The following is a 24007-nucleotide window of genomic DNA, read 5'->3' as shown; positions in this document are numbered from 1 at the left end:
TGATTTTACTACGTACCAACGGCCACACGTCTAGAGCTGTTGATTTTACTACGTACCAACGGCCACACGTCTAGGGCTGTTGATTTTACCACGTACCAACGGCCACACGTCTAGATCTGTTGATTTTACTACGTACCAACGGCCACACGTCTAGAGCTGTTGATTTTACCACGTACCAACGGCCACACGTCTAGGGCTGTTGATTTTACCACGTACCAACGGCCACAGGTCTAGAGCTGTTGATTTTACTACGTACCAACGGCCACACGTCTAGAGCTGTTGATTTTACCACGTACCAACGGCCACACGTCTAGATCTGTTGATTTTACTACGTACCAACGGCCACACGTCTAGATCTGTTGATTTTACCACGTACCAACGGCCACACGTCTAGGGCTGTTGATTTTACCACGTACCAACGGCCACAGGTCTAGAGCTGTTGATTTTACTACGTACCAACGGCCACACGTCTAGGGCTGTTGATTTTACCACGTACCAACGGCCACACGTCTAGAGCTGTTGTGGTAACTGTATTACCGCCACACCGGCAGTCATGAGTCATGACCGCAGTCAAATTCCACGTGACAGTTGAGGCAGGCTCTGTCGCAGCCGGCCGCGACCGGGAGACTCATGGGCGGCGCACAATTGGCCCAGCGTCGTCCAGGGTAGGGGAGGGAATGGCCGGCAGGGATGTAGCTCAGTTGATAGAGCATGGTGTTTGCAACGCCAGGGTTGTGGGTTCGATTCCCACAGGGGGCCAGTATGAAAAATAAAAAAAATATGTATTCACTAACTGTAAGTCGCTCTGGATAAGAGTATGTATTCACTAACTGTAATGTATTCACTAACTGTAATGTATTCACTAACTGTAAGTCGCTCCTCCCCTCCCGAGTGGCGCAGTGGTCTAAGGCACTGCATCGCAGTGCTAGCTGTGCCACTAGAGATCCTGGTTCGAATCCAGGCTCTGTCGTAGCTGGCCGTGACCGGGAGACCCATGCGCACAATTGGCCCAGCGTCGTTCAGGGTAGGGGAGGGAATGGCCGGCAGGGATGTAGCTCAGTTGGTAGAGCATGGCGTTTGCAACGCCAGGGTTGTGGGTTCGATTCCCACGGGGGGCCAGTATGAAAAGATAATAATGTATGCACTCACTAACTGTAAGTCGCTCTGGATAAGAGCGTCTGCTAAATGACTAAAATGTAAATGACTAAAATGTAAATGTAATCTCCTCTTATGCACTCTGGGCATGCTTTGGTACTCACTAACAACCATCAGGTCCTAATGGCCTGGTACTCAGGGCTCTATTGTCCCTCCAACCACTCTGACATAAATGCAAATACAACACTTATCATCAAAACAGTATCGTGCTTTTAAAACTCACCTCACTGTGATCGATCAAGTTGAAGAAAGAAGTTCAGCAACAGGTTGAAACTGAGTGGAAAACATGGTCGTTGTGGATGTTGTTTCAAAGCCTAAACACAAGGAAATGGACAGCGCTTTCTAAGGCGATGATTAATTCATAACACCCATATGCATATTAGAGCTTATTCAGACTCATAGGCCTTAATATGAGCCCCCAAAAAACCCCTGAATTAAAATAATAATTGTGCCGTTATACAATACATAGTCTACTGCATATTACACAAGGCAGAAAAACTATTTTAATAAATACTGATTTAAGATGTCTTTGGTACATAATTAGTCTAGCCTATACTCCAAAATTAAACAATTTCTAATAATCACCTTTGAGAGTGGACTGTATTAATATGCATACTGGATGGACTGGTTACCTTATGCTACACTCCAAACTGTATATCCACGAGTCTGGGAGAGAAGGTATAGGCGATGCTGTTGGTTCATTGATTGTGCAGGGCGGCTTACAGAGTCAGCCTACAATTATAGGGAATTTGAATTTGATTTTGAATAGCCAGGTAATAGGGATTTGTTTTATATTTTCATAATTAGTAGGTTGGCACATTACCGTTAGCTACTGAATATCTCACCACCGTGCGTTTCCAGCTCCTCCCCTTTTCCAGCTCCTCCCCTTTCTCGTTCATTACTTTCTCCAGCGTGCAGTAAGAGGGTCTGTCAACAGTTCAATGAAATATGTTTACTTGTGAAGACATATTACGATCGATGTTCCCGAACAGATTTCACTTGGTTTCCCAAATTAAGCTCTGGGTAGCTGCAGGAACAGGGTTGGAGAGCCCGTGGCACACAGAGTTTGGGCGGAATATCACCTATCGACAGTCACGGAGCGAGAGGCTGCATGCTCCTTAAACGGTGGTTGACGTATGGAGTGGAGAAAAAAAAGGTGTTCTTAGAAGCCCAGACATTTCTATATGCAGTCCCGTGTGAAAGCAGAGTTTTGATGGTTGCCACTAAAAAAGAGGAGGATCCCAGCTGCTACTAGATTTATTTCTAATATTAAACATAAAAAATAAAAAATAAAAATAGCCTACCTGGCATGGTTGAAAAACCAGCTGGAAAGCATCCTCCATGATCTATTCCAGTGCGTACAGATGACAAGTGTTTTTCCCCCTGCCCCTGTTGCTGCCCATTTGATAATGGGCCATTCTAAATCTAAACCAATTTCGCATATTAGTAAAGACCAGATGCAATTGAGAATAGTCTGACGGGTGACAATATGATCACTTGATGAGAGACCAGCGTGTGCAGCCTGAGACAAGAAACAGAGTGCAAGCTCTTTATAAGTCCAATTATATTCTTCTTACTATAAAATCATATCATATAAAAATAATGGCACGGGACTTATAAGCATATCTTGTCTGCTTAATGAACAAGCCAACAGCCTATGGCATGGAGCATAGCCAGATAACATACAGTAGGCCAACTCACATTCTGTTCTTCTGAAATAAATGTTCTTCATATCATAATGTTTCTTTAGACCTGCCTAAAATAAATAATGGATTTATTGTGATGGTGTATATTAAATGGATTTATTGGACTTTTTAAAATGTAGATTTACATTTACATTTTAGTCATTTAGCAGACGCTCTTATCCAGTTAGTGAGTGCATACATTTAACAGTCTGATGGCCTTGAGATAGAAGCTGTTTTTCAGTCTCTCGGTCCCAGCTTTGATGCACCTGTACCTTCTGGATGATAGCGGGGTGAACAGGCAGTGGCTCAGGTGGTAGTTGTCCTTGATGATCTTTTCGGTCCTTCCTGTGTCATCGGGTGCTGTAGGTGTCCTGGAGGGCGGGTAGTTCCCCCCCCCCCCCCGGTGATGCGTTGTGCAGACCTGCTCCAATAGATGCTCCAAAGGCATCAGCGGCTTGTGTGGGCGGAGACCAGGAGATGCTAGACATATTTATGTTAATTAACCGACCGGCAGTTTTTTTTTTTTTTTGCATGACAATAACCGGCTGACAAAATGTCATGACCGCCACAGCCCTACGCACATCCTGTTTTTAACTTAAAAGTGTCATAAAATCTACAGCTTGTAATTGCAAGCCAGAGTTGAGCCACTCGCTCCACAGACACACAGACAGACCTTATAACAAAAAGGACAGAGGGGGGTTGAACACAGAACACACACTGGGACACACAGTGACTGCAAAAAAAAGCCCATATCGTATCGGCACTTAAGTATCATGATAATATCATATCGTGACGTCCCTGGCAATTCCCATCCATAACGCATACACACACACACACACCCACACAATCATCCTCACAGAGTAGTTGAATAGAAATACACAGCTCTAGGAGAGGAGAGGTCCATAGGAGAGGCCTATTTATAGAGCGGTAGCTGGGTCTTTTAGATCTGATAAGTGGAGAGGAGGTCAGAGAGACGAGGGGGGAGAGAGAGAGAGACGAGGGAGAGAGTGAGGGGGTAGGGAGAGAGAGACGGGGGGGAGAGAGAGGGGGGGAGGGAGAGAGAGACGGGGAGAGAGAGAGAGAGAGAGAGAGAGAGCAGAGAGAGAGAGAGCAGAGAGAGAGAGAGAGAGAGCAGAGAGAGACGAGGGAGAGAGAGAGGGGGTAGGGAGAGAGAGACGGGGGGGAGAGAGAGAGGGGGTAGGGAGAGAGAGACGGGGGAGAGAGAGAGACGGGGGGAGAGAGAGAGAGAGAGAGAGAGAGAGAGAGAGAGAGAGAGCAGAGAGAGACGAGGGAGAGAGAGAGGGGGGTAGGGAGAGAGAGACGGGGGAGAGAGAGAGACGAGAGAGAGAGAGAGAGAGAGAGAGAGAGAGAGAGAGAGCAGAGAGAGACGAGGGAGAGAGAGAGGGGGTAGGGAGAGAGAGACGGGGGAGAGAGAGATGGGGGAGAGAGAGAGACGGGGGAGAGAGAGAGACGGGGAGAGAGAGAGAGAGGGGGAGAGAGAGGGGGTAGGGAGAGAGAGACGGGGAGAGAGAGACGGGGGAGAGAGAGAGACGGGGAGAGAGAGAGAGACGGGGAGAGAGAGAGAGACGGGGAGAGAGAGAGAGAGAGAGAGAGAGAGAGAGAGAGAGAGAGAGAGAGAGAGAGAGAGAGAGAGAGAGAGAGAGAGAGAGAGAGAGGAGAGTACATGCTGATCCAGTTAGCAGCAGGTGCCACTGTGAATCTCACTCAGCAAAATGAGCAGAATGCCTAGTGTCCTATGGATGATAATCTTTTCCTCATTTAACACTTCATGCTTCTGGCGTGCACTTAAAGCTCTTCATGAATGCAGAGAGAGAGGAGAGGAGAGATAGAACATGTGTGGATTCATATTGACATGGCGTGTGTATGGCGTATGATCTTTATGCATGTGGTAATGTGTTTGCATTAGTTTACTTGTGTGGGTGTGGGTGTGTGTGTGTTTGTGGGTGTGTGGGTGTGGGTGAGCGTATGTGTTTGTAGGCTATGTATTAGTGTGACTGACTGGGTATCGCTGGGGTCCATAAGCAGTGGCTTATGGACCTCCCTCTGTCTTCACATGACATCCCCGTAATCCCCAACCCCCCCCCGCCATGCATTCCACAAAGCCTAATGTTCTGGAGTAATGGAGGATGCTGAGAGAAGCACTCATCTGGAGCCCTAAAACAGGAGGTCTTTGTGGGGAGGACAAAGGGTCTCCTCTTCCTGGTCCTGTCAGAGACTATTGGTGTTGTTGTCTTCATGGTCCTGTCAGAGACTACTGGTGTTGTTGTCTTCCTGGTCCTGTCAGAGACTACTGGTGTTGTTGTCTTCATGGTCCTGTCAGAGACTACTGGTGTTGTTGTCTTCCTGGTCCTGTCAGAGACTACTGGTGTTGTTGTCTTCCTGGTCCTGTCAGAGACTACTGGTGTTGTTGTCTTACTGGTCCTGTCAGAGACTACTGGTTCTGTTCATGTTGCTGTCTGATGATCATAATGTGTTTGTGAGCACAGCCGTGGAGCAGATAATGTCTGTTGTCTCTGTACTAGGAGAGGCAGGGTGCCTCTGTGTACTGGCCAACACACTGAGATGAAGGAATGCGTGTGGTTTGATTGAGTGTTGTCTTTCACACCAATGTTAACACGTCAATGTTGTTATGCCAACGTTGACAGGTTGGGTCGTCCAAGGGAGCGCCACTCCAATACCGAGCAGACAAAGTGAAAAGTCTGTCGGTGTGCCCTTGAGCAAGGCACTTAACCCTAATTTGCTCCAGGGGGGCCGTACTACTATGGCTGACCCTGTAAAACAACACATTTCACTGCACCTATCTGGTGCATGTGACAATAAAACATACACAGCATACAGTGCATTCAGAAAGTATTCAGACTCCTTCCCTTTTTCCACATTTTGTTACGTTACAGCCTTATTCTAAAATTGTTAAATAAAAAATGTCCTAATCAATCTACACACAATACTCCATAATGACAAAGCAAAAACAGGTTTTTAGAAATTTTTGCAAATGTATAAAATAAAATAAAACGGAAATACCTTATTTACATAAGTATTCTGCAAAACTCAACTGTGACGCTTGGCATTCAGGCCAAAGAGTTCAATCTTGGTTTCATCAGACCAGAGAATCTTGTTTCTCATGGTCTGAGAGTCCTTTAGGTGCCTTTTGGCAAACTCCAAGTGGGCTGTCATGTGCCTTTTACTGAGGAGTGGCTTCCGTCTGTTTATAAGTGCCGTGCCTGATTGGTGGAGTGCTGCACAGATAGTTGTCCTTCTGGAAGGTTCTCCCATCTCCACATTGGAACTCTGGAGCTCTGTCAGAGTGACCATCGGGTTCTTGGTCACCTCCCTGACCAAGGCCCTTCTCCCCCGATTGCTCAGTTTGGCCGGGCGGCCAGCTCTAGGAAGAGTCTTGGTGGTTCCAAACTTCTTCCATTTAAGAATGATAGAGGCCACTGTGTTCTTGGGGACCTTCAATGCTGCAGAGATTTTTTGGTACACTTCCCAAGATCTGTGCCTAGACACAATCCTGTCTCGGAGCTCAATGGACAATTCCTTCAACCTCATGGCTTGGTTTTTGCTCTGAAATACCCTGTTAACTGTGGGACCTTATATAGACAGGTGTGTGCCTTTCCAAATCATGTCCAATCAATTGAATTTACCCCAGGTGGACTCCAATCAAGTTGAAGAAACATCTCAAGGATGATCAATGGAAACAGGATGCACCTAAGCTCAATTTGGAGAGTCATAGTTTTTAATTTTTTATAAAAATTGCACACACAAAAAAAATGTTTTCGCTATGTCTTTTGGGGTATTGTGTGTAGATTGATGAGGAAAAACATGTATTTAATCAATTTTAGATTAAGGCCGTAACATAACAAAATGTAGAAAAAGTGAAGGGGTCTGAAAACTCTCAGAATGCACTGTATATATACCGCCTCGATTCGGTCTTATGTAGCAAAATTTGAAATTGTGTTTTTTACATTGGATAAAAGTAGAGACTCAGATCTAGAAAATTGTATATCATACACTACAGTTGAGGAACAATGGGAAAGTAATTCTGCTTTGAAAGTTGATCAACTTGTAACCCCACTTTTGAGAAAATGGCCCTTGAATATTTTGGTACACCTACTAGAGAGCTCTTCCTTGTCTACACCCATTCAGCATCGTTCACACCCTCTTAAGCCTTAGCCCCACCCATCTCTTTAAGGATTCTATTTATTTTTTTATTTTACCTTTATTTAACCAGGCAAGTCAGTTAAGAAAAAAATCTTATTTACAATGATGGCCTACACCGGCCAAACCCAGACGACACTGGGCCATTTTGATCCTGTAATCGAACCCACAATTGCTGATGCGCCAGATACTCAACTAGTCTCAAGAAGGTCCGTTTTATTGCTGCTTTAATCAGCACAACAGTTTTCAGCTGTGCTAACATAATTGCAAAAGGGTTTTCTAATGATCAATTAGCCTTTTAAAATAATAAACTTGGATTAGCAAACACAACGTGCCATTGGAACACAGGACTGATGGTTGCTGATAATAGGCCTCTGTACGCCTATGTAGATATTCCATAAAAAATCAGCAGTTTCCAGCTACAATAGCCATTTACAACATTAACAATGTCTACACTGTATTTCTGATCAATTTGATGTTATTTTAATGAAGAAAACAAGTACATTTCTAAGTGACCCCAAACTTTTGAATGGTAGTGTATATATATATATATATATATATATATATATATATATATATATATATATATATATATATACATTTCAAGTGTATATATATACATTTCAAGAGTGTGCAAAACTGTCATCAAGGCAAAGGCTGGCAATTTTAAGAATCTCAAATATAAAATATAGTTTGATTTGTTTAACACTTTTTTGGTTACTACATGATTCCATATGTGTTATTTCATAGTTTTGATGTCTTCACTATTATTCTACAATGTAGAAAATAGTAAAACTAAAGAAAAACCCTTGAATGAGTAAGTGTTCTAAAACTTTTGACCGGTAGTGTATATATATACACTCACCGGCCAGTTTATTAGGTACACCAACCCATTCATGAAAATTGATCTCTCCTTCAGACAGTGAGTCAAGTGGCCGTGGCTTGCTATAGAAAGCAGGCATCGAGGCATTCAGTTACTGTACGATTGAACGTTAGAATGGGCAAAACGAGAAACCTAAGCGACTTTGAGCGTGGTATGATCCTCGGTGTCAGACACACCGGTTCCAGTATCTCAGAAATGGCCGGCCTCCTGGGCTTTTTACAAACGACAGTGTCTAGGGTTTACCGAGAATGGTGCGACAAACAAAAAACATCCAGTCAGCGACAGTCCTGTGGGTGAAAACAGCTTGTTGATGAGAGGTCGAAGGAGAATGGCAAGAATGGTGCAAGCTAACAGGCGGGCCACAAACACATAACGGCGCAGTACAACAGTGGTGTGCAGAACGGCATCTCGGAACGCACAACTCGTCGGTCCTTGCCACGGATGGGCTATTGCGGTAGACGACCGCATATTATTATTATTATTATACTCATTTCAGTCATTTTCTTTTAAAAGAACACTAATTTAGTCTCAGTATGTGGTGTTATCTCAGAACATTATGAGAACTGTGACGGTAGTGGAGCTCAAGGCCGGAGCGGTGCACTCTTCATTCATTCTCCTCTCCCGAGTTGGGCAGTGGTCTAAGGCACTGCACCGCAGTGCTAGCTGTGCCACTAGAGATCATGGTTCGAATCCAGGCTCTATCGTAGCCGGTCGCGACCGCGAGACCCATGGGGCGGCGCCCAATTGGTCCAGGGTAGGGGAGGGAATGGCCGGCAGGGATGTAGCTCAGTTGGTAGATGGTGTTTGCAACGCCAGGGTTGTGGGTTCGATTCCCACGGGGGGCCAGTATGAAAAAATAATGAAAATAATGTATGCATTCACTAACTGTAAGTGGCTCTGGATAAGAGCGTCTGCTAAATGACTAAAATGTAAATGTAATGAGTGCTGTCCCAGGACTGATGTGGTGTTGGATGTGTGTCTGAAGGGACACTGTGTTTGTGAGTCTCCATAGCTGATGCTTGGTTTCCCTTCCTTGTTGTACTCCTCTAGATGTCTTGTTTGAGTCCAATCAGTGGTTGTGATTGGCAGCAGTCTCCTCGGTCCTGGTGAGAGGGTTGTTGGCTGTGTAATTGTGATTGGCAGCAGTCTCCTCGGTCCTGGTGGTGAGAGGGTTGTTGGCTGTGTGGTTGTGATTGGTAGCAGCCTCTTTGGTCCTGGTGAGAGGGTTGTTGGCTGTGTAATTGTGATTGGCAGCAGTCTCCTCGGTCCTGGTGGTGAGAGGGTTGTTGGCTGTGTGTTTGGGATTGGCAGCAGTCTCCTCGGTCCTGGTGGTGAGAGGGTTGTTGTCTGTGTGGTTGTGATTGGCAGCAGTCTCCTCGGTCCTGGTGGTGAGAGGGTTGTTGGCTGTGTGGTTGTGATTGGTAGCAGTCTCCTTGGTCCTGGTGGTGAGAGGATTGTTGGCTGTGTGGTTGGGATTGGCAGCAGTCTCCTTGGTCCTGGTGGTGAGAGGGTTGTTGGCTGTGTGGTTGTGATTGGCAGCAGTCTCCTTGGTCCTGGTGGTGAGAGGGTTGTTGGCTGTGTGTTTGGGAGTGCTACAGTATCTATCTCAACTCAGTAGCTGACAGTTGCTTTCCCGTCCTTGTTCTCCTCCAGATGAGGGGCCATACACAAAGCACTCCAACCCCTCCAGGCCACCGGATGGAGCGCTGGCCATCAGGAGGCAGAGTATCCCAGGTAAGGATACATCACCTCTGACCTTGACCTTTAACCTCTCACCTATCAACCCTAACCTGATTGACCCTAGCCTGATCGACCCATCAGCCTTACCTGATTAGACGCTACTAACATAATACCTACCACCTACTGCCTAACCCATACCTCCTACTGAGCTAGATTAGTCCCTCCCCTCACCAGTCCTTTCCTAGGGCACACTAAGCAGTAACATGCATCATTCAATATGTTGGGATCCTCACCCGTCCTTACCTCACCCGTCCTTACCTCACCCGTCCTTACCTCACCCGTCCTTACCTCACCCGTCCTTACCTCACCCGTCCTTACCTCCCCTGTCCCTCTGTCCCTTCACACCATTACATGTCTCTCTTTGCCTCTGAAAGAAATGGCCTGTGCTTCAACAATAGTTGTGTTCATGGCTAAGAAAACCTTTGCGAACATGCGCTAAATGTCTTGATCAGAATCTGATGAACACATTTACACGGACTCAGTGAGCTCTGTTAGAATGTGTTGTATCACATGGACTCAGTGAGCTCTATTAGAATGTGTTGTATCACATGGACTCAGTGAGCTCTATTAGAATGTGTTGTATCGCTGGGAGCCAACTCTCTGAGCGACAGATTACTGGGCATGTGTTGCCTCTCCTGGCCTCGTCGGCGAGCTATTAACAAGCTGCTCTGTCAACAACAACAACAACAACAACAACAACGCCAGGCTCTGGAGTGAGATAAAGGGGATCTCCATCACTTCCCATTCTGAGCCACGCTGCTACACACACAGTCCTCATTGGCTTCAGAGAGAGAGTTTAGTAGTCAGGGACAGACTGGTGGATGGATATAGATGTTTGGATCTGTCTAAGGGAACGAGAGAGAGAGAGAGAGAGAGAGAGAGAAAGATAGAGAGAGATAGAGATAGTGAGAGAGATGGTGTCAGACAGGGTGACAGATAGAGAGGTTTGGATCTGTTTGAAAAGATAGCGATTATTTTCCTTTTAAAGAGGGAGGTAGCGACTATGTTTTTTTTTTTGCCAGTCCCTGTCAGTAATCTTTCGTCTGGAGGCACTAAGAGCATCATAATCATCTTCTGAATTCATCAGTTCTGAGGTCAGTCTGATCACTATAGCACCAAGAGCTCTCTCTCTCTCTCTCTCTCTCTCTCTCTCTGTCTCTCTCTCTGTCTCTCTCTCTGTCTCTCTCTCTCTCTCTCTCTCTCTCTCTCTCTCTCTGTCTCTCTCTCTCTCCCCTCCCTCCCTCTCTCTCTCTCTCTCTCTCTCTCTCTCTCTCTCTCTCTCTCTCTCTCTCTCTCTCTCTCTCTCTCTATCTATCTCTCTCTCTCCCTCTCTCTCTCTCTCTCTCTCTGTCTCTCTCTGTCTCTCTCTCTCTCTCTCTCTCTCTCTCTCTCTGTCTCTCTCTCTCTCTCTCCTCCCTCCCTCTCTCTCTCTCTCTCTCTCTCTCTCTCTCTCTCTCTCTCTCTGTCTCTCTCTCTCTCTCTCTCTCTGTCTCTCTCTCTCTCTCTCTCTCTCTCTCTCTCTCTCTCTCTCTCTCTCTCTCTCTCTCTCTCTCTCTCTCTCTCTCTCTCTCTCTCTCTGTCTCTCTGTCTCTCTGTCTCTCTCTCTCAATTCAATTTCAATTTCAATTTAAGGGCTTTATTGGCATGGGAAACGTGTGTTAACATTGCCAAAGCAAGGGAAGTAGATAGTAAACAAAAGTGAAATAAACAATAAATATGAACAGTAAACATTACACTCAGAAGTCTCTCTCTCTCTCTGTCTCTCTGTCTCTCTGTCTCTCTCTCTCTCTCTCTCTCTCTCTCTCTCTCTCTCTCTCTCTCTCTCTCTCTCTCTCTCTGTCTCTCTCTCTCTCTCTCTCTCTGTCTCTCTCTCTCTCTCTCTCTCTCTCTCTCTCTCTCTCTCTCTCTCTCTCTCTCTCTCTCTCTCTCTCTCTCTCTCTCTCTCTCTCTCTCTCTCTCTCTCTCTCTCTCTCTCTCTGTCTCAATTCAATTCAATTTCAATTCAATTTAAGGGCTTCTCTCTCTCTCTCTCTCTCTCTCTCTCTCTGTCTCTCTGTCTCAATTCAATGAAATTTCAATTCAATTTAAGGGCTTTATTGGCATGGGAAACGTGTGTTAACATTGCCAAAGCAAGTGAAGTAGATAGTAAACTTAGGGGTTAGGCTTAGGGGTTAGGTTTAGGGTTAGGGTTACAGTTAGGGATAGGGTAAAGGTTAGGTTTAGGGTTAGGGTAAAGGTTAGTTTAGGGTTAGGGGTTAGAGAAAGTAGGAGGATAGAAGAACAAAATGTGTGTGTGTGTGTGTGTGTGTGTGTGTGTGTGTGTGTGTGTGTGTGTGTGTGTGTGTGTGTGTGTGTGTGTGTGTGTGTGTGTGTGTGTGAGAGAACGTGATATAGTGAGAGGCAGCGAGAGGGAATGTGACTATAACAACAGTATTACCCAAATGTTATACACTGATGAATAACCATGGTAGCATTGGAGCCCCCTGCCCGACCCCCACAACAGACACCTCTTGTCTTCATGGTAGCATTGGAGCCCCCTGCCCGACCCCCACAACAGACACCTCTTGTCTTCATGGTAGCATTGGAGCCCCCTGCCCGACCCCCCCACAACAGACACCTCTTGTCTTCATGGTAGCATTGGAGCCCCCTGCCCGACCCCCACAACAGACATCTCTTGTCTTCATGGTAGCATTGGAGCCCCCTGCCCGACCCCCACAACAGACACCTCTTGTCTTCATGGTAGCATTGGAGCCCCCTGCCCGACCCCCACAACAGACACCTCTTGTCTTCATGGTAGCATTGGAGCCCCCTGCCCGACCCCCACAACAGACACCTCTTGTCTTCATGGTAGCATTGGAGCCCCCTGCCCGACCCCCCACAACAGACACCTCTTGTCTTCATGGTAGCATTGGAGCCCCCTGCCCGACCCCCACAACAGACACCTCTTGCCTTCATGGTAGCATTGGAGCCCCCTGCCCGACCCCCACGACGGAAAATGCTTTAGTCGGAGAGAGATTATCATTTTCATCAGAGCTAATCCATGGTGATATATTGTAATGTTATTATAGATTCTGTATTTAATAATAGCTAGTTACAAACATGACTTTGTTTTAGCCAGCGGTCAGTCCCTTCAAAACACAACCTTTTAAACATGATTGAATCCCCTCTGTTGGTTCAGGGAACTATATGAATACCCTCCGTTGGTTCACAGAACTGTATGAATACCCTCCATTGGTTCAGGGAACTGTATGAATACCCTCCGTTGGTTCAGGGAACTATATGAATACCCTCCGTTGGTTCACAGAACTGTATGAATACCCTCTGTTGGTTCAGGGAACTGTATGAATACCCTCCGTTGGTTCACAGAACTGTATGAATACCATCCGTTGGTTCACGGAACTATATGAATACCCTCTGTTGGTTCAGGGAACTGTATGAATACCCTCTGTTGGTTCAGGGAACTGTATGAATACCCTCTGTTGGTTCACAGAACTGTATGAATACCCTCTGTTGGTTCAGGGAACTATATGAATACCCTCTGTTGGTTCAGGGAACTATATGAATACCCTCTGTTGGTTCAGGGAACTATATGAATACCCTCTGTTGGTTCAGGGAACTGTATGAATACCCTCCGTTGGTTCACGGAACTGTATGAATACCCTCCGTTGGTTCAGGGAACTATATGAATACCCTCTGTTGGTTCAGGGAACTATATGAATACCATCCGTTGGTTCACGGAACTGTATGAATACCCTCTGTTGGTTCAGGGAACTATATGAATACCCTCTGTTGGTTCAGGGAACTATATGAATACCATCTGTTGGTTCAGGGAACTATATGAATACCATCCGTTGGTTCACGGAACTGTATGAATACCCTCTGTTGGTTCAGGGAACTATATGAATACCCTCTGTTGGTTCAGGGAACTGTATGAATACCCTCTGTTGGTTCACAGAACTGTATGAATACCATCCGTTGGTTCAGGGAACTATATGAATACCCTCTGTTGGTTCAGGGAACTATATGAATACCCTCTGTTGGTTCAGGGAACTATATGAATACCCTCTGTTGGTTCAGGGAACTGTATGAATACCCTCCGTTGGTTCACGGAACTGTATGAATACCCTCCGTTGGTTCAGGGAACTATATGAATACCCTCTGTTGGTTCAGGGAACTATATGAATACCCTCTGTTGGTTCAGGAAACTGTATGAATACCCTCTGTTGGTTCACGGAACTATATGAATACCCTCTGTTCGTTCACGGAACTATATGAATACCCTCCGTTGGTTCAGGGAACTATATGAATACCCTCTGTTGGTTCAGGGAACTGTATGAATACCATCTGTTGGTGCAGGGAACTATATGAATACCCTCCGTTGGTTCAGGGAACTGTATGAATACCCTCGGTTGGTTCAGGGAACTGTATCATCTTTGGTATTTATTGATTTAATTTGACCGGTTATATAAATGTTATTTACTTATCGGGTTAGAGTTATGGTGCATGTGTTTATAGCTAGTTCCTGTTTTATTTGTTTTGATGAAACCAGTGTTATAGGAAATGATAACTCAGAGAGACTATGAGCATCCGGGAGCTATTTATGAGATGATAGATTGAAGTTATCAAAGACTACGTGCATTAAACATAGTTCTGGTGCAGTAAGTGCACGGCCAACTCTGAAGCACTCCTTTTCCCCCTTCTCTCGCTTTCTCCTAAGAGGCTTAATGCATTCTGCAAGTGTGTCTTGAATTTTAGAAACACATGTTGAATCAAATATATATGGTCGCACAGATGACTTCATCCTCTCCTCTCCCACACACAGTGAGATGAAGGGAGAGAGAGAGAGAGAGATTGTGAGAGATCAAGGGTGATAGTGAAATAAATAATTAAAGAAAGAGAGAAAGATGTGTGTTCTGACTACCTACCTGTCTATCTGTCCCTCTGGTGACTACCTACCTGTCTATCTATCCCTCTGGTGACTACCTACCTGTCTATCTGTCCCTCTGGTGACTACCTACCTGTCTATCTGTCCCTCTGGTGACTACCTACCTGTCTATCTATCCCTCTGGTGACTACCTACCTGTCTATCTGTCCCTCTGGTGACTACCTACCTGTCTATCTGTCCCTCTGGTGACTACCTACCTGTCTATCTGTCCCTCTGGTGACTACCTACCTGTCTATCTGTCCCTCTGGTGACTACCTACCTGTCTATCTGTCCCTCTGGTGACTACCTACCTGTCTATATGTCCCTCTGGTGACTAACTACCTGTCTATCTGTCCCTCTGGTGACTAACTACCTGTCTATCTGTCCCTCTGGTGACTACCTACCTGTCTATCTGTCCCTCTGGTGACTACCTACCTGTCTATCTGTCCCTCTGGTGACTACCTACCTGTCTATCTATCCCTCTGGTGACTACCTACCTGTCTATCTGTCCCTCTGGTGACTACCTACCTGTCTATCTGTCCCTCTGGTGACTACCTACCTGTCTATCTGTCCCTCTGGTGACTACCTACCTGTCTATCTGTCCCTCTGGTGACTAACTACCTGTCTATCTGTCCCTCTGGTGACTAACTACCTGTCTATCTGTCCCTCTGGTGACTACCTACCTGTCTATCTGTCCCTCTGGTGACTACCTACCTGTCTATCTATCCCTCTGGTGACTACCTACCTGTCTATCTATCCCTCTGGTGCTGTGGGAGATGTGGGAGAGGTGTGAGACAGGTGGAGAAGTTGGAGAGACAGGAGGTATGTGTCACAAATTGCGCCCTATCCCCTATATAGTGCTCTACTTTTGACCAGGGCCCATGTAGTGCACTGTAGGGAATAGGGTGCCATTTGGGATGCAGGTGAGGACTTTTTAGGATCTGTGTTGCCAGTTCCCACACTCTGAGGTGGGCGGTAAACCCAGTCAGATGTCAGATCCTGGAGAAGAGAGAGAACAGAGGAGAGAGAACAGAGGAGAGAGAACAGAAGAGAGATAACAGAGGAGAGAGAACAGAAGAGAGAGAACAGAAGAGAGAGAACAGAAGAGAGAGAACAGAGGAGAGAGAACAGAGAACAGAGGAGAGATAACAGAGGAGAGAGAACAGAGGAGAGAGAACAGAAGAGAGAGAACAGAGGAGAGATAACAGAAGAGAGAGAACAGAAGAGAGAGAACAGAGGAGAGAGAACAGAAGAGAGAGAACAGAAGAGAGAGAACAGAAGAGAGAGAACAGAGGAGAGAGAACAGAGGAGAGAGAACAGAAGAGAGAGAACAGAGGAGAGAGAACAGAGGAGAGAGAACAGAGGAGAGAGAACAGAAGAGAGAGAACAGAGGAGAGAGAACAGAGGAGAGAGAACAGAGGAGAGAGAACAGAGGAGAGAGAACAGAGGAGAGAGAACAGAGGAGAGATAACAGAGGAGAGATAACAGAGGAGAGAGCAGCAGAAAGCAGTAGTCACATCTCTGTTAGACCCAGAAACCATTCATCCCCTCTGGTACACATGTTTACCTGAAGGTGTAGATATATCCCCGTATCTCTTAGAGACAGGAACATTCTACAGTAGGGTGTGGTGGGCTCTAAGTTAAGGCAGCCATAGAAGTTAAGAATAGTTAGAAAAGGTCTGTGACATATCAGTAGCCTGTCTCCGAGATGACCTTATCAGGAGCAGTGGCGTCCTTATCTCTATGGCTGATTTCTCACTGGTCACCTTATATATCAACTCTATCCTGTTGTAAACTGGGCTGATTTGGTTCTTTGCAGATTATCAGGCAGAGCAGGCGAATCTTCAAAAGGGGAACCGAAGCCCCAGGTCCCCTCTCTTCCTTCCTGTCTGTCCCCATTGCACACACGCATACACACACACACACACACACACACACACACACACACACACATAACACACACACACACACTCCTTCCTGTCCCCATCACAACTCTGCCAGACAGCTAGCTAGCGCTTCCGATTAGCCGCACTCCGCTAGCAGGGGAATTACTTTAGCTGTGCACGGAGACCCCGCCTCCCCACGGAGACCCCGCCTCCCCACGACCACCCCAACCAAACTCCTCTCCATCCTGAAGACCCCTTGGCATTCTCATCAATATGCAAATGTCTAAGTTAAACATTTAATTAAAGGGGTAGAAAGGCCTGGTCTCTTTCAATGATATGCTTAGTGGGCTATGGACACTGACAGGACAGGCTGTTTGGCAGCAACTAGCTTGGACCTGGACTGCATCTCAAATGGCACCCTGTGCAGTACTTTTGATAGATCTGAGGCCAGTGGTTTGTAGTGTAGAAACCATGTTGTAATGTTCCATCCTCAGTGGTTTGTAGATAGAAGGAATGACCAGCTGGCATGGTTAGCAACCCTAGATTTTGTGTCAGGACTGTATTTTTTATTTTATTTATTTAACCTTTATTTAACTAGACAAGTCAGTTAAGAACAAATTCGTATTTTACAATGACGGCCTACCCCGGCCAAACCCGGACGACGCTGGGCCAATTCTGTGCCGCCCTAGGGGACTCCCAATCACGGCCGGATTGTGATACAGCCTGGAATCTAACCAGGGTTTGTAGTGACGGAGATGCAGTGCCTTAGACCGCTGCGCCACTCGGGAAGGATGAAATAGTATGAATAAAAGAAAGTTTTTAATGAAAATATGTCAATCATTATTTGAATATCTTGCTAACTCAGTGTATAAGACAATGCCCTGGAAGCCGGTGTTTGGAGGATAATATATTGGCACAGTTTGCCGGCCCTCGATGTGCCAATATACTGTATCTTCCAACCAGCGGCTTCTCAGGCCATTATCACCTAACTAAACAGTAGACAGAGAGTTAAAGGTAAAGGATAAGGGTTAATATCCTCTATTCCTTGGTGTCACTTCATTGTGTGGTTTTAAAGTGTCCTGTACAGTATTCCTGCTGCGTGCTGTTCTCCTCAGGACCACCTGTCAGTCCTGCTCCCTAAGGAAATTACTGCGTAGTAGAAGGCCATTTTGTCTGACTCAGTCCCCCTGTCTCACTCTCCTGAAGCTCCACTCTACTATCACACAGGACAGGAACGGGCAGAGAGGAGACGATAGGACATAGGAGGGTACGAGAGAAGAGGGAGAGGATAGGACCTAGGAGGGGACGAGAGAAGAGAGGGAGAGGAAGGGAGGATAGGACATAGGAGGGGACAAGAGAAGAGAGGGAGAGGATAGGACCTAGGAGGGGACGAGAGAAGAGAGGGATAGGAAGGGAGGATATGACCTAGGAGGGGATGAGAGAAGAGAGGGAGAGGAAGGGAGGATAGGACATAGGAGGGGACGAGAGAAGAGAGGGAGAGGATAGGACCTAGGAGGGGACGAGAGAAGAGAGGGAGAGGATAGGACATAGGAGGGGACGAGAGAAGAGAGGGAGAGGATAGGACATAGGAGGGGACGAGAGAAGAGAGGGAGAGGAAGGGAGGATAGGACATAGGAGGGGACGAGAGAAGAGAGGGAGAGGAAGGGAGGATAGGACATAGGAGGGGACGAGAGAAGAGAGGGAGAGGAAGGGAGGATAGGACATAGGAGGGGACGAGAGAAGAGAGGGAGAGGAAGGGAGGATAGGACATAGGAGGGGACGAGAGAAGAGAGGGAGAGGAAGGGAGGATAGGACATAGGAGGGGACAAGAGAAGAGAGGGAGAGGATAGGACATAGGAGGGTACGAGAGAAGAGAGGGAGAGGAAGGGAGGATAGGACATAGGAGGGGACGAGAGAAGAGAGGGAGAGGAAGGGAGGATAGGACATAGGAGGGGACGAGAGAAGAGAGGGAGAGGATAGGACATAGGAGGGTACGAGAGAAGAGAGGGAGAGGAAGGGAGGATAGGACATAGGAGGGGACGAGAGAAGAGAGGGAGAGGATAGGACATAGGAGGGGACAAGAGAAGAGAGGGAGAGGAAGGGAGGATAGGACATAGGAGGGGACGAGAGAAGAGAGGGAGAGGAAGGGAGGATAGGACATAGGAGGGGACGAGAGAAGAGAGGGAGAGGAAGGGAGGATAGGACATAGGAGGGGACAAGAGAAGAGAGGGAGAGGAAGGGAGGATAGGACATAGGAGGGGACGAGAGAAGAGAGGGAGAGGAAGGGAGGATAGGACATAGGAGGGGACAAGAGAAGAGAGGGAGAGGAAGGGAGGATAGAACATAGGAGGGGACGAGAGAAGAGAGGGAGAGGATAGGACCTAGGAGGGGACAAGAGAAGAGAGGGAGAGGAAGGGAGGATAGAACATAGGAGGGGACGAGAGAAGAGAGGGAGAGGAAGGGAGGATAGGACATAGGAGGGGACGAGAGAAGAGAGGGAGAGGAAGGGAGGATAGGACATAGGAGGGGACGAGAGAAGAGAGGGAGAGGAAGGGAGGATAGAACATAGGAGGGGACGAGAGAAGAGAGGGAGAGGAAGGGAGGATAGGACATAGGAAAGGGCAGAGGAGGAGAGAGGAGGAGGAGAGAACACACTGGGGTTTTCTCGTTTGGGTAAATGTCTGTCCTCCGTCTTCTCTCTCCTCCGTGACCCGGGAAACAGATAAGTGGTGGAGTGTTGGAGCAGTGTGTCCATTCAGTAGTAGGTAAATAGAAGACAGTCCTCCCCTCCTCCATAGCCTCCTTTTGGCGAGGAAGCACAAGTGTATCATACCAGGAAGAGTTTTGATATCTGCCACACCCCCTTTGAATCAGCTGTTGTATTGTCAGAGAAGGAAACCATGCACACGTTTAAAAACAATATGCTACTTATTGTTTTATCTATAAAATGTCTTGCACAACTAGGGCTGTGGCAGTGATTGTCATGCAAATATCGGCCGGTCTCACCGTTAATTGACCGTTATTTAACATTACACGTTTACCATCTCCTGGCTTCCACACATAGCCTACAAGCCACTGATGCGGACCTTTAGGAACATCTACATTTTAAAAAGTCTAATAAATCCATGTAATATAGCCTACACCATCACAATAAATCCATTATTTATTTTAGGCAGGTCAAAAGAAACATTATGATTTGAAGAAAATGTAGTCTATTTCAGAAGAACAATCGTCCTTATGTAAGGCCCTGATCTGGCTCTGCCATACGGCTGTGGGCTACACTAGTTCATTTAGCAGACAAGATCTGCTTATTATTCCCATGGCATTATTTTATATTATTTTATAGTAAGAGGAATACAATTAAACATAGATGAATAAAATACGATTTCCGAGGGAGTGCGCACATGCGGTTATTCTGTGTTGAGCGGAACAGTTCCTCATATACAGTGCATTCGGAAAGTATTCAGACCCCTTCACTTTTTCCACATTTTGTTACGTTACAGCCTTATTCTAAAATGGATTAAATTGTTTCCCCCCCCTCATCAATCTACACACAATACCCCATAATGACAAATAAAAAACTGTTTTGTAGAAGTCTTTGCAAAACTGAAATATCACATTTACATAAGTATTCAGACCCTTTACTCAGTACTTTGTTGAAGCACCTTTGGCAGCGATTACAGCCTCAAGTCTTCTTGGGTATGACGCGACAAGCTTGGCAACACCTGTATTTGGGGAGTTTCTCCCATTCTTCTCTGCATATCCTCTCAAGCTCTGTCAGGTTGGATGGGGAGCGTCGCTGCACAGCTATTTTCAGGTCTCTCCAGAGTTGTTCGATCTGGTTCAACTCTGGGCTCTGGCTGGGCTACTCAAGGACATTCAGAGACTTGTCCCGAAGCCACTCCTGCGTTGTCCTGGCTGTGTGCTTAGGGTCGTTGTCCTGTTGGAAGGTGAACCTTCGCCCCAGTCTGAGGTCCTGAGCACTCTGGAGCAGGTTTTCATCAAGGATCTCTCTGTACTTTGCTCCGTTCATCTTTCCCTCAATCCTGACTAGTCTCCCAGTCCCTGCTGCTGAGAAACATCCCTACAGCATGATGCTGCCACCACCATCCTTCACTGTAGCGATGGTGCCAGATTTCCTCCAGACATGACGCTTGCCATTCAGGCCAAAGAGTTCAATCTTGGTTTCATCAGAGCAGAGAATCATGTGCCTTTTACTGAGGAGTGGCTTCCGTCTGGGCTCTCTACCATAAAGGCCTAATTGGTGGAGTGCTGCACAGATGGTTGTCCTTCTGGAAGCTTCTCCCATCTCCATAGAGGAACTCTGGCGTTCTGTCAGAGTGACCATCGGGTTCTTGGTCACCTCCCTGACCAAGGCCCTTCTCCTCCATTACTCAGTTTGGCCGGGTGGCCAGCTCTAGGAAGAGTCTTGGTGGTTCAACATTTATTCCATTTAAGAATGATGGAGGCCACTGTGTTCTTGGGGACCTTCAATACTGCAGAAATGTGTTGGTACCCTTCCCCAGACCTGTGCCTCGACACAATCCTGTCTCGGAGCTCTACGGACAATTCCTTTGACCTCATGGCTTGGTTTTTGCTCTGACATGCACTGTCAACTGTGGGACTTTATCTAGACAGGTGTGTGCCTTTCCAAATCATGTCCAATCAATTGAATTTATCACAGGTGAACTCCAATCAAGTTTTAGAAACATCTCAAGGATGATCAATGGAAACAGGATGCACCTGAGCTCAATTTCGAGTCTCATAGCAAAGGCTCTGAATACTTATGTAAATAAGGTATTTCTGTTTTTAATTTTAATAAATTAGCTAACTTTTCTAAAATCCTGTTTTCTATTTTTAACTATTTAACTAACTATTTCATAGTTAGTACTCAATGCAGATAGTCCGGATAGCTATTGGTTATCTGTTTTGCAGTCTTATGGCTTGGGGGTGGAAGCTGTTCAGGGTCCTGTTGGTTCCAGACTTGGTCCATCGGTACCGCTTCCCGTGCGGTAGCAGAGAGAACAGTCTATGATTTGGGTGGCTGGAGTCTTTTGACAATTTTTAGGATCTTCCTCTGACACCGCCTGGTATAGAGGTCCTGGATGGCAGGAAGCTCGGCCCCAGTGATGTACTGGGCCATACGCACTACCCTCTGTAGCGCCTTACGGTTCGTATGCCAAGCAGTTACCATACCAAGCGGTGATGCAGCCAGCCAGGCAAAGTGCTCTCAATGGTGCAGCTGTATAACCTTTTGAGGATCTGAGGGGCCAATGCCGAATGTTTTCAGACTCCTGAGGGGGAAGAGATGTTGTTGCCAATAACTGTATCAGATTCACCTCAGCTAAATATGAATATGATGATGTTGTTTTATTGTCACATACACTGGATAGGTGCAGTGAAATGTGTTGTTCTACAGGGTCAGCCATAGTAGTATGATAGGTCCAGTGTAATGTGTTGTTCTACAGGGTCAGCCATAGTAGTATGATAGGTGCAGTGTAATGTGTTGTTCTACAGGGTCAGCCATAGTAGTATGATAGGTCCAGTGTAATGTGTTGTTCTACAGGGTCAGCCATAGTAGTATGATAGGTGCAGTGTAATGTGTTGTTCTACAGGGTCAGCCATAGTAGTATGATAGGTGCAGTGAAATGTGTTGTTCTACAGGGTCAGACATAGTAGTATGATAGGTCCAGTGTAATGTGTTGTTCTACAGGGTCAGCCATAGTAGTATGATAGGTCCAGTGTAATGTGTTGTTCTACAGGGTCAGCCATAGTAGTATGATAGGTGCAGTGTAATGTGTTGTTCTACAGGGTCAGCCATAGTAGTATGATAGGTGCAGTGTAATGTGTTGTTCTACAGGGTCAGCCATAGTAGTATGATAGGTGCAGTGTAATGTGTTGTTTTACAGGATCAGCCATAGTAGTATGATAGGTGCAGTGTAATGTGTTGTTTTACAGGATCAGCCATAGTAGTATGATAGGTGCAGTGCAATGTGTTGTTCTACAGGGTCAGCCATAGTAGTATGATAGGTGCAGTGTAATGTGTTGTTCTACAGGGTCAGCCATAGTAGTATGATAGGTGCAGTGTAATGTGTTGTTCTACAGGGTCAGCCATAGTAGTATGATAGGTGCAGTGTAATGTGTTGTTCTACAGGGTCAGCCATAGTAGTATGATAGGTCCAGTGTAATGTGTTGTTCTACAGGGTCAGCCATAGTAGTATGATAGGTGCAGTGTAATGTGTTGTTCTACAGGGTCAGCCATAGTAGTATGATAGGTGCAGTGTAATGTGTTGTTCTACAGGGTCAGCCATAGTAGTATGATAGGTGCAGTGTAATGTGTTGTTCTACAGGGTCAGCCATAGGCCCATAGTAGTATGATAGGTGCAGTGTAATGTGTTGTTTTACAGGGTCAGCCATAGTAGTATGATAGGTCCAGTGTAATGTGTTGTTCTACAGGGTCAGCCATAGTAGTATGATAGGTGCAGTGTAATGTGTTGTTCTACAGGGTCAGCCATAGGCCCATAGTAGTATGATAGGTGCAGTGTAATGTGTTGTTTTACAGGGTCAGCCATAGTAGTATGATAGGTCCAGTGTAATGTGTTGTTCTACAGGGTCAGCCATAGTAGTATGATAGGTCCAGTGTAATGTGTTGTTCTACAGGGTCAGCCATAGTAGTATGATAGGTGCAGTGTAATGTGTTGTTCTACAGGGTCAGCCATAGTAGTATGATAGGTGCAGTGTAATGTGTTGTTCTACAGGGTCAGTCATAGTAGTACAGCACCCCTGGAGCAAATTAGGGTTAAGTGCCTTGCTCAAGGGCACATCGACATATTTTTCACCTTGTCGGCTCGGGGATTCAAACCAGCGACCTTTTGGATTACTGGCCCAGCGCTCTAACCGCTAGGCTTCTTGCTAAATATGAATATGCTTACAACTTGAAACTGCAATATCCTGTTTTAATAATTTAGACGATTAGCAACTGAACAAACAAATTATACAATCGCTTTGAAGTTTCATATAGTTTCATAATCGCAGTTTCTGTGATATTCCCAACACGACGATGCTTGAAAATGATTGGTTCTGATGTGTTAACTTGGGTACACACACACACACACACACACACACACACACACACACACACACACACACACACACACACACACACACACACACACACACACACACACACACACACACACGACGCACGCGCACACACACACACACACACACACACACAGACACACACACACACACACACAGACGCACGCACGCACGCACACACACACACACACACACACACACACACACACACACACACACACACACACACACACACACACACACACACACACACACACACACACACACACACACACACACACACACACGCCTGCTGGAGAAATGCCAGGAGCAGCAGTAAGAGTACCTAATACCCTCAAGATGTTGGGCAGGAATGGAGTGTGTGTGTGAGTGTGTGTGTGTGTGAGTGTGTGTGTGCGGGTGTGCGGGTGTGTGTGCTGGTGTGTGTGTGTGTGAGTGTTTGTAAAGGTTTGTG

At 46.3% G+C, this 24007-nt stretch overlaps 1 protein-coding gene across 8 annotated transcripts in view; it reads left to right on the top strand.

Moving 5' to 3' along the window:
• grip1 (glutamate receptor interacting protein 1) overlaps positions 1–24007 on the top strand; it is a 451333-nt gene that overhangs the window by 270678 nt on the left and 156648 nt on the right. For all 8 annotated transcript variants that reach the window (XM_045210598.1, XM_045210595.1, XM_045210592.1 and 5 more), the window contains exon 2: positions 9556–9636. In XM_045210598.1, the coding sequence (XP_045066533.1) occupies positions 9556–9636 (81 nt within the window). The remainder of the gene's footprint in view (positions 1–9555; positions 9637–24007) is intronic.

This window comes from Coregonus clupeaformis, chromosome 4 (assembly GCF_020615455.1).
Source record: "Coregonus clupeaformis isolate EN_2021a chromosome 4, ASM2061545v1, whole genome shotgun sequence".
Lineage (NCBI taxonomy): Eukaryota > Metazoa > Chordata > Actinopteri > Salmoniformes > Salmonidae > Coregonus > Coregonus clupeaformis.
The sequence above is the reverse complement of the archived record's forward strand: the minus strand, read 5'-3'. Positions and strand labels throughout refer to the sequence as shown.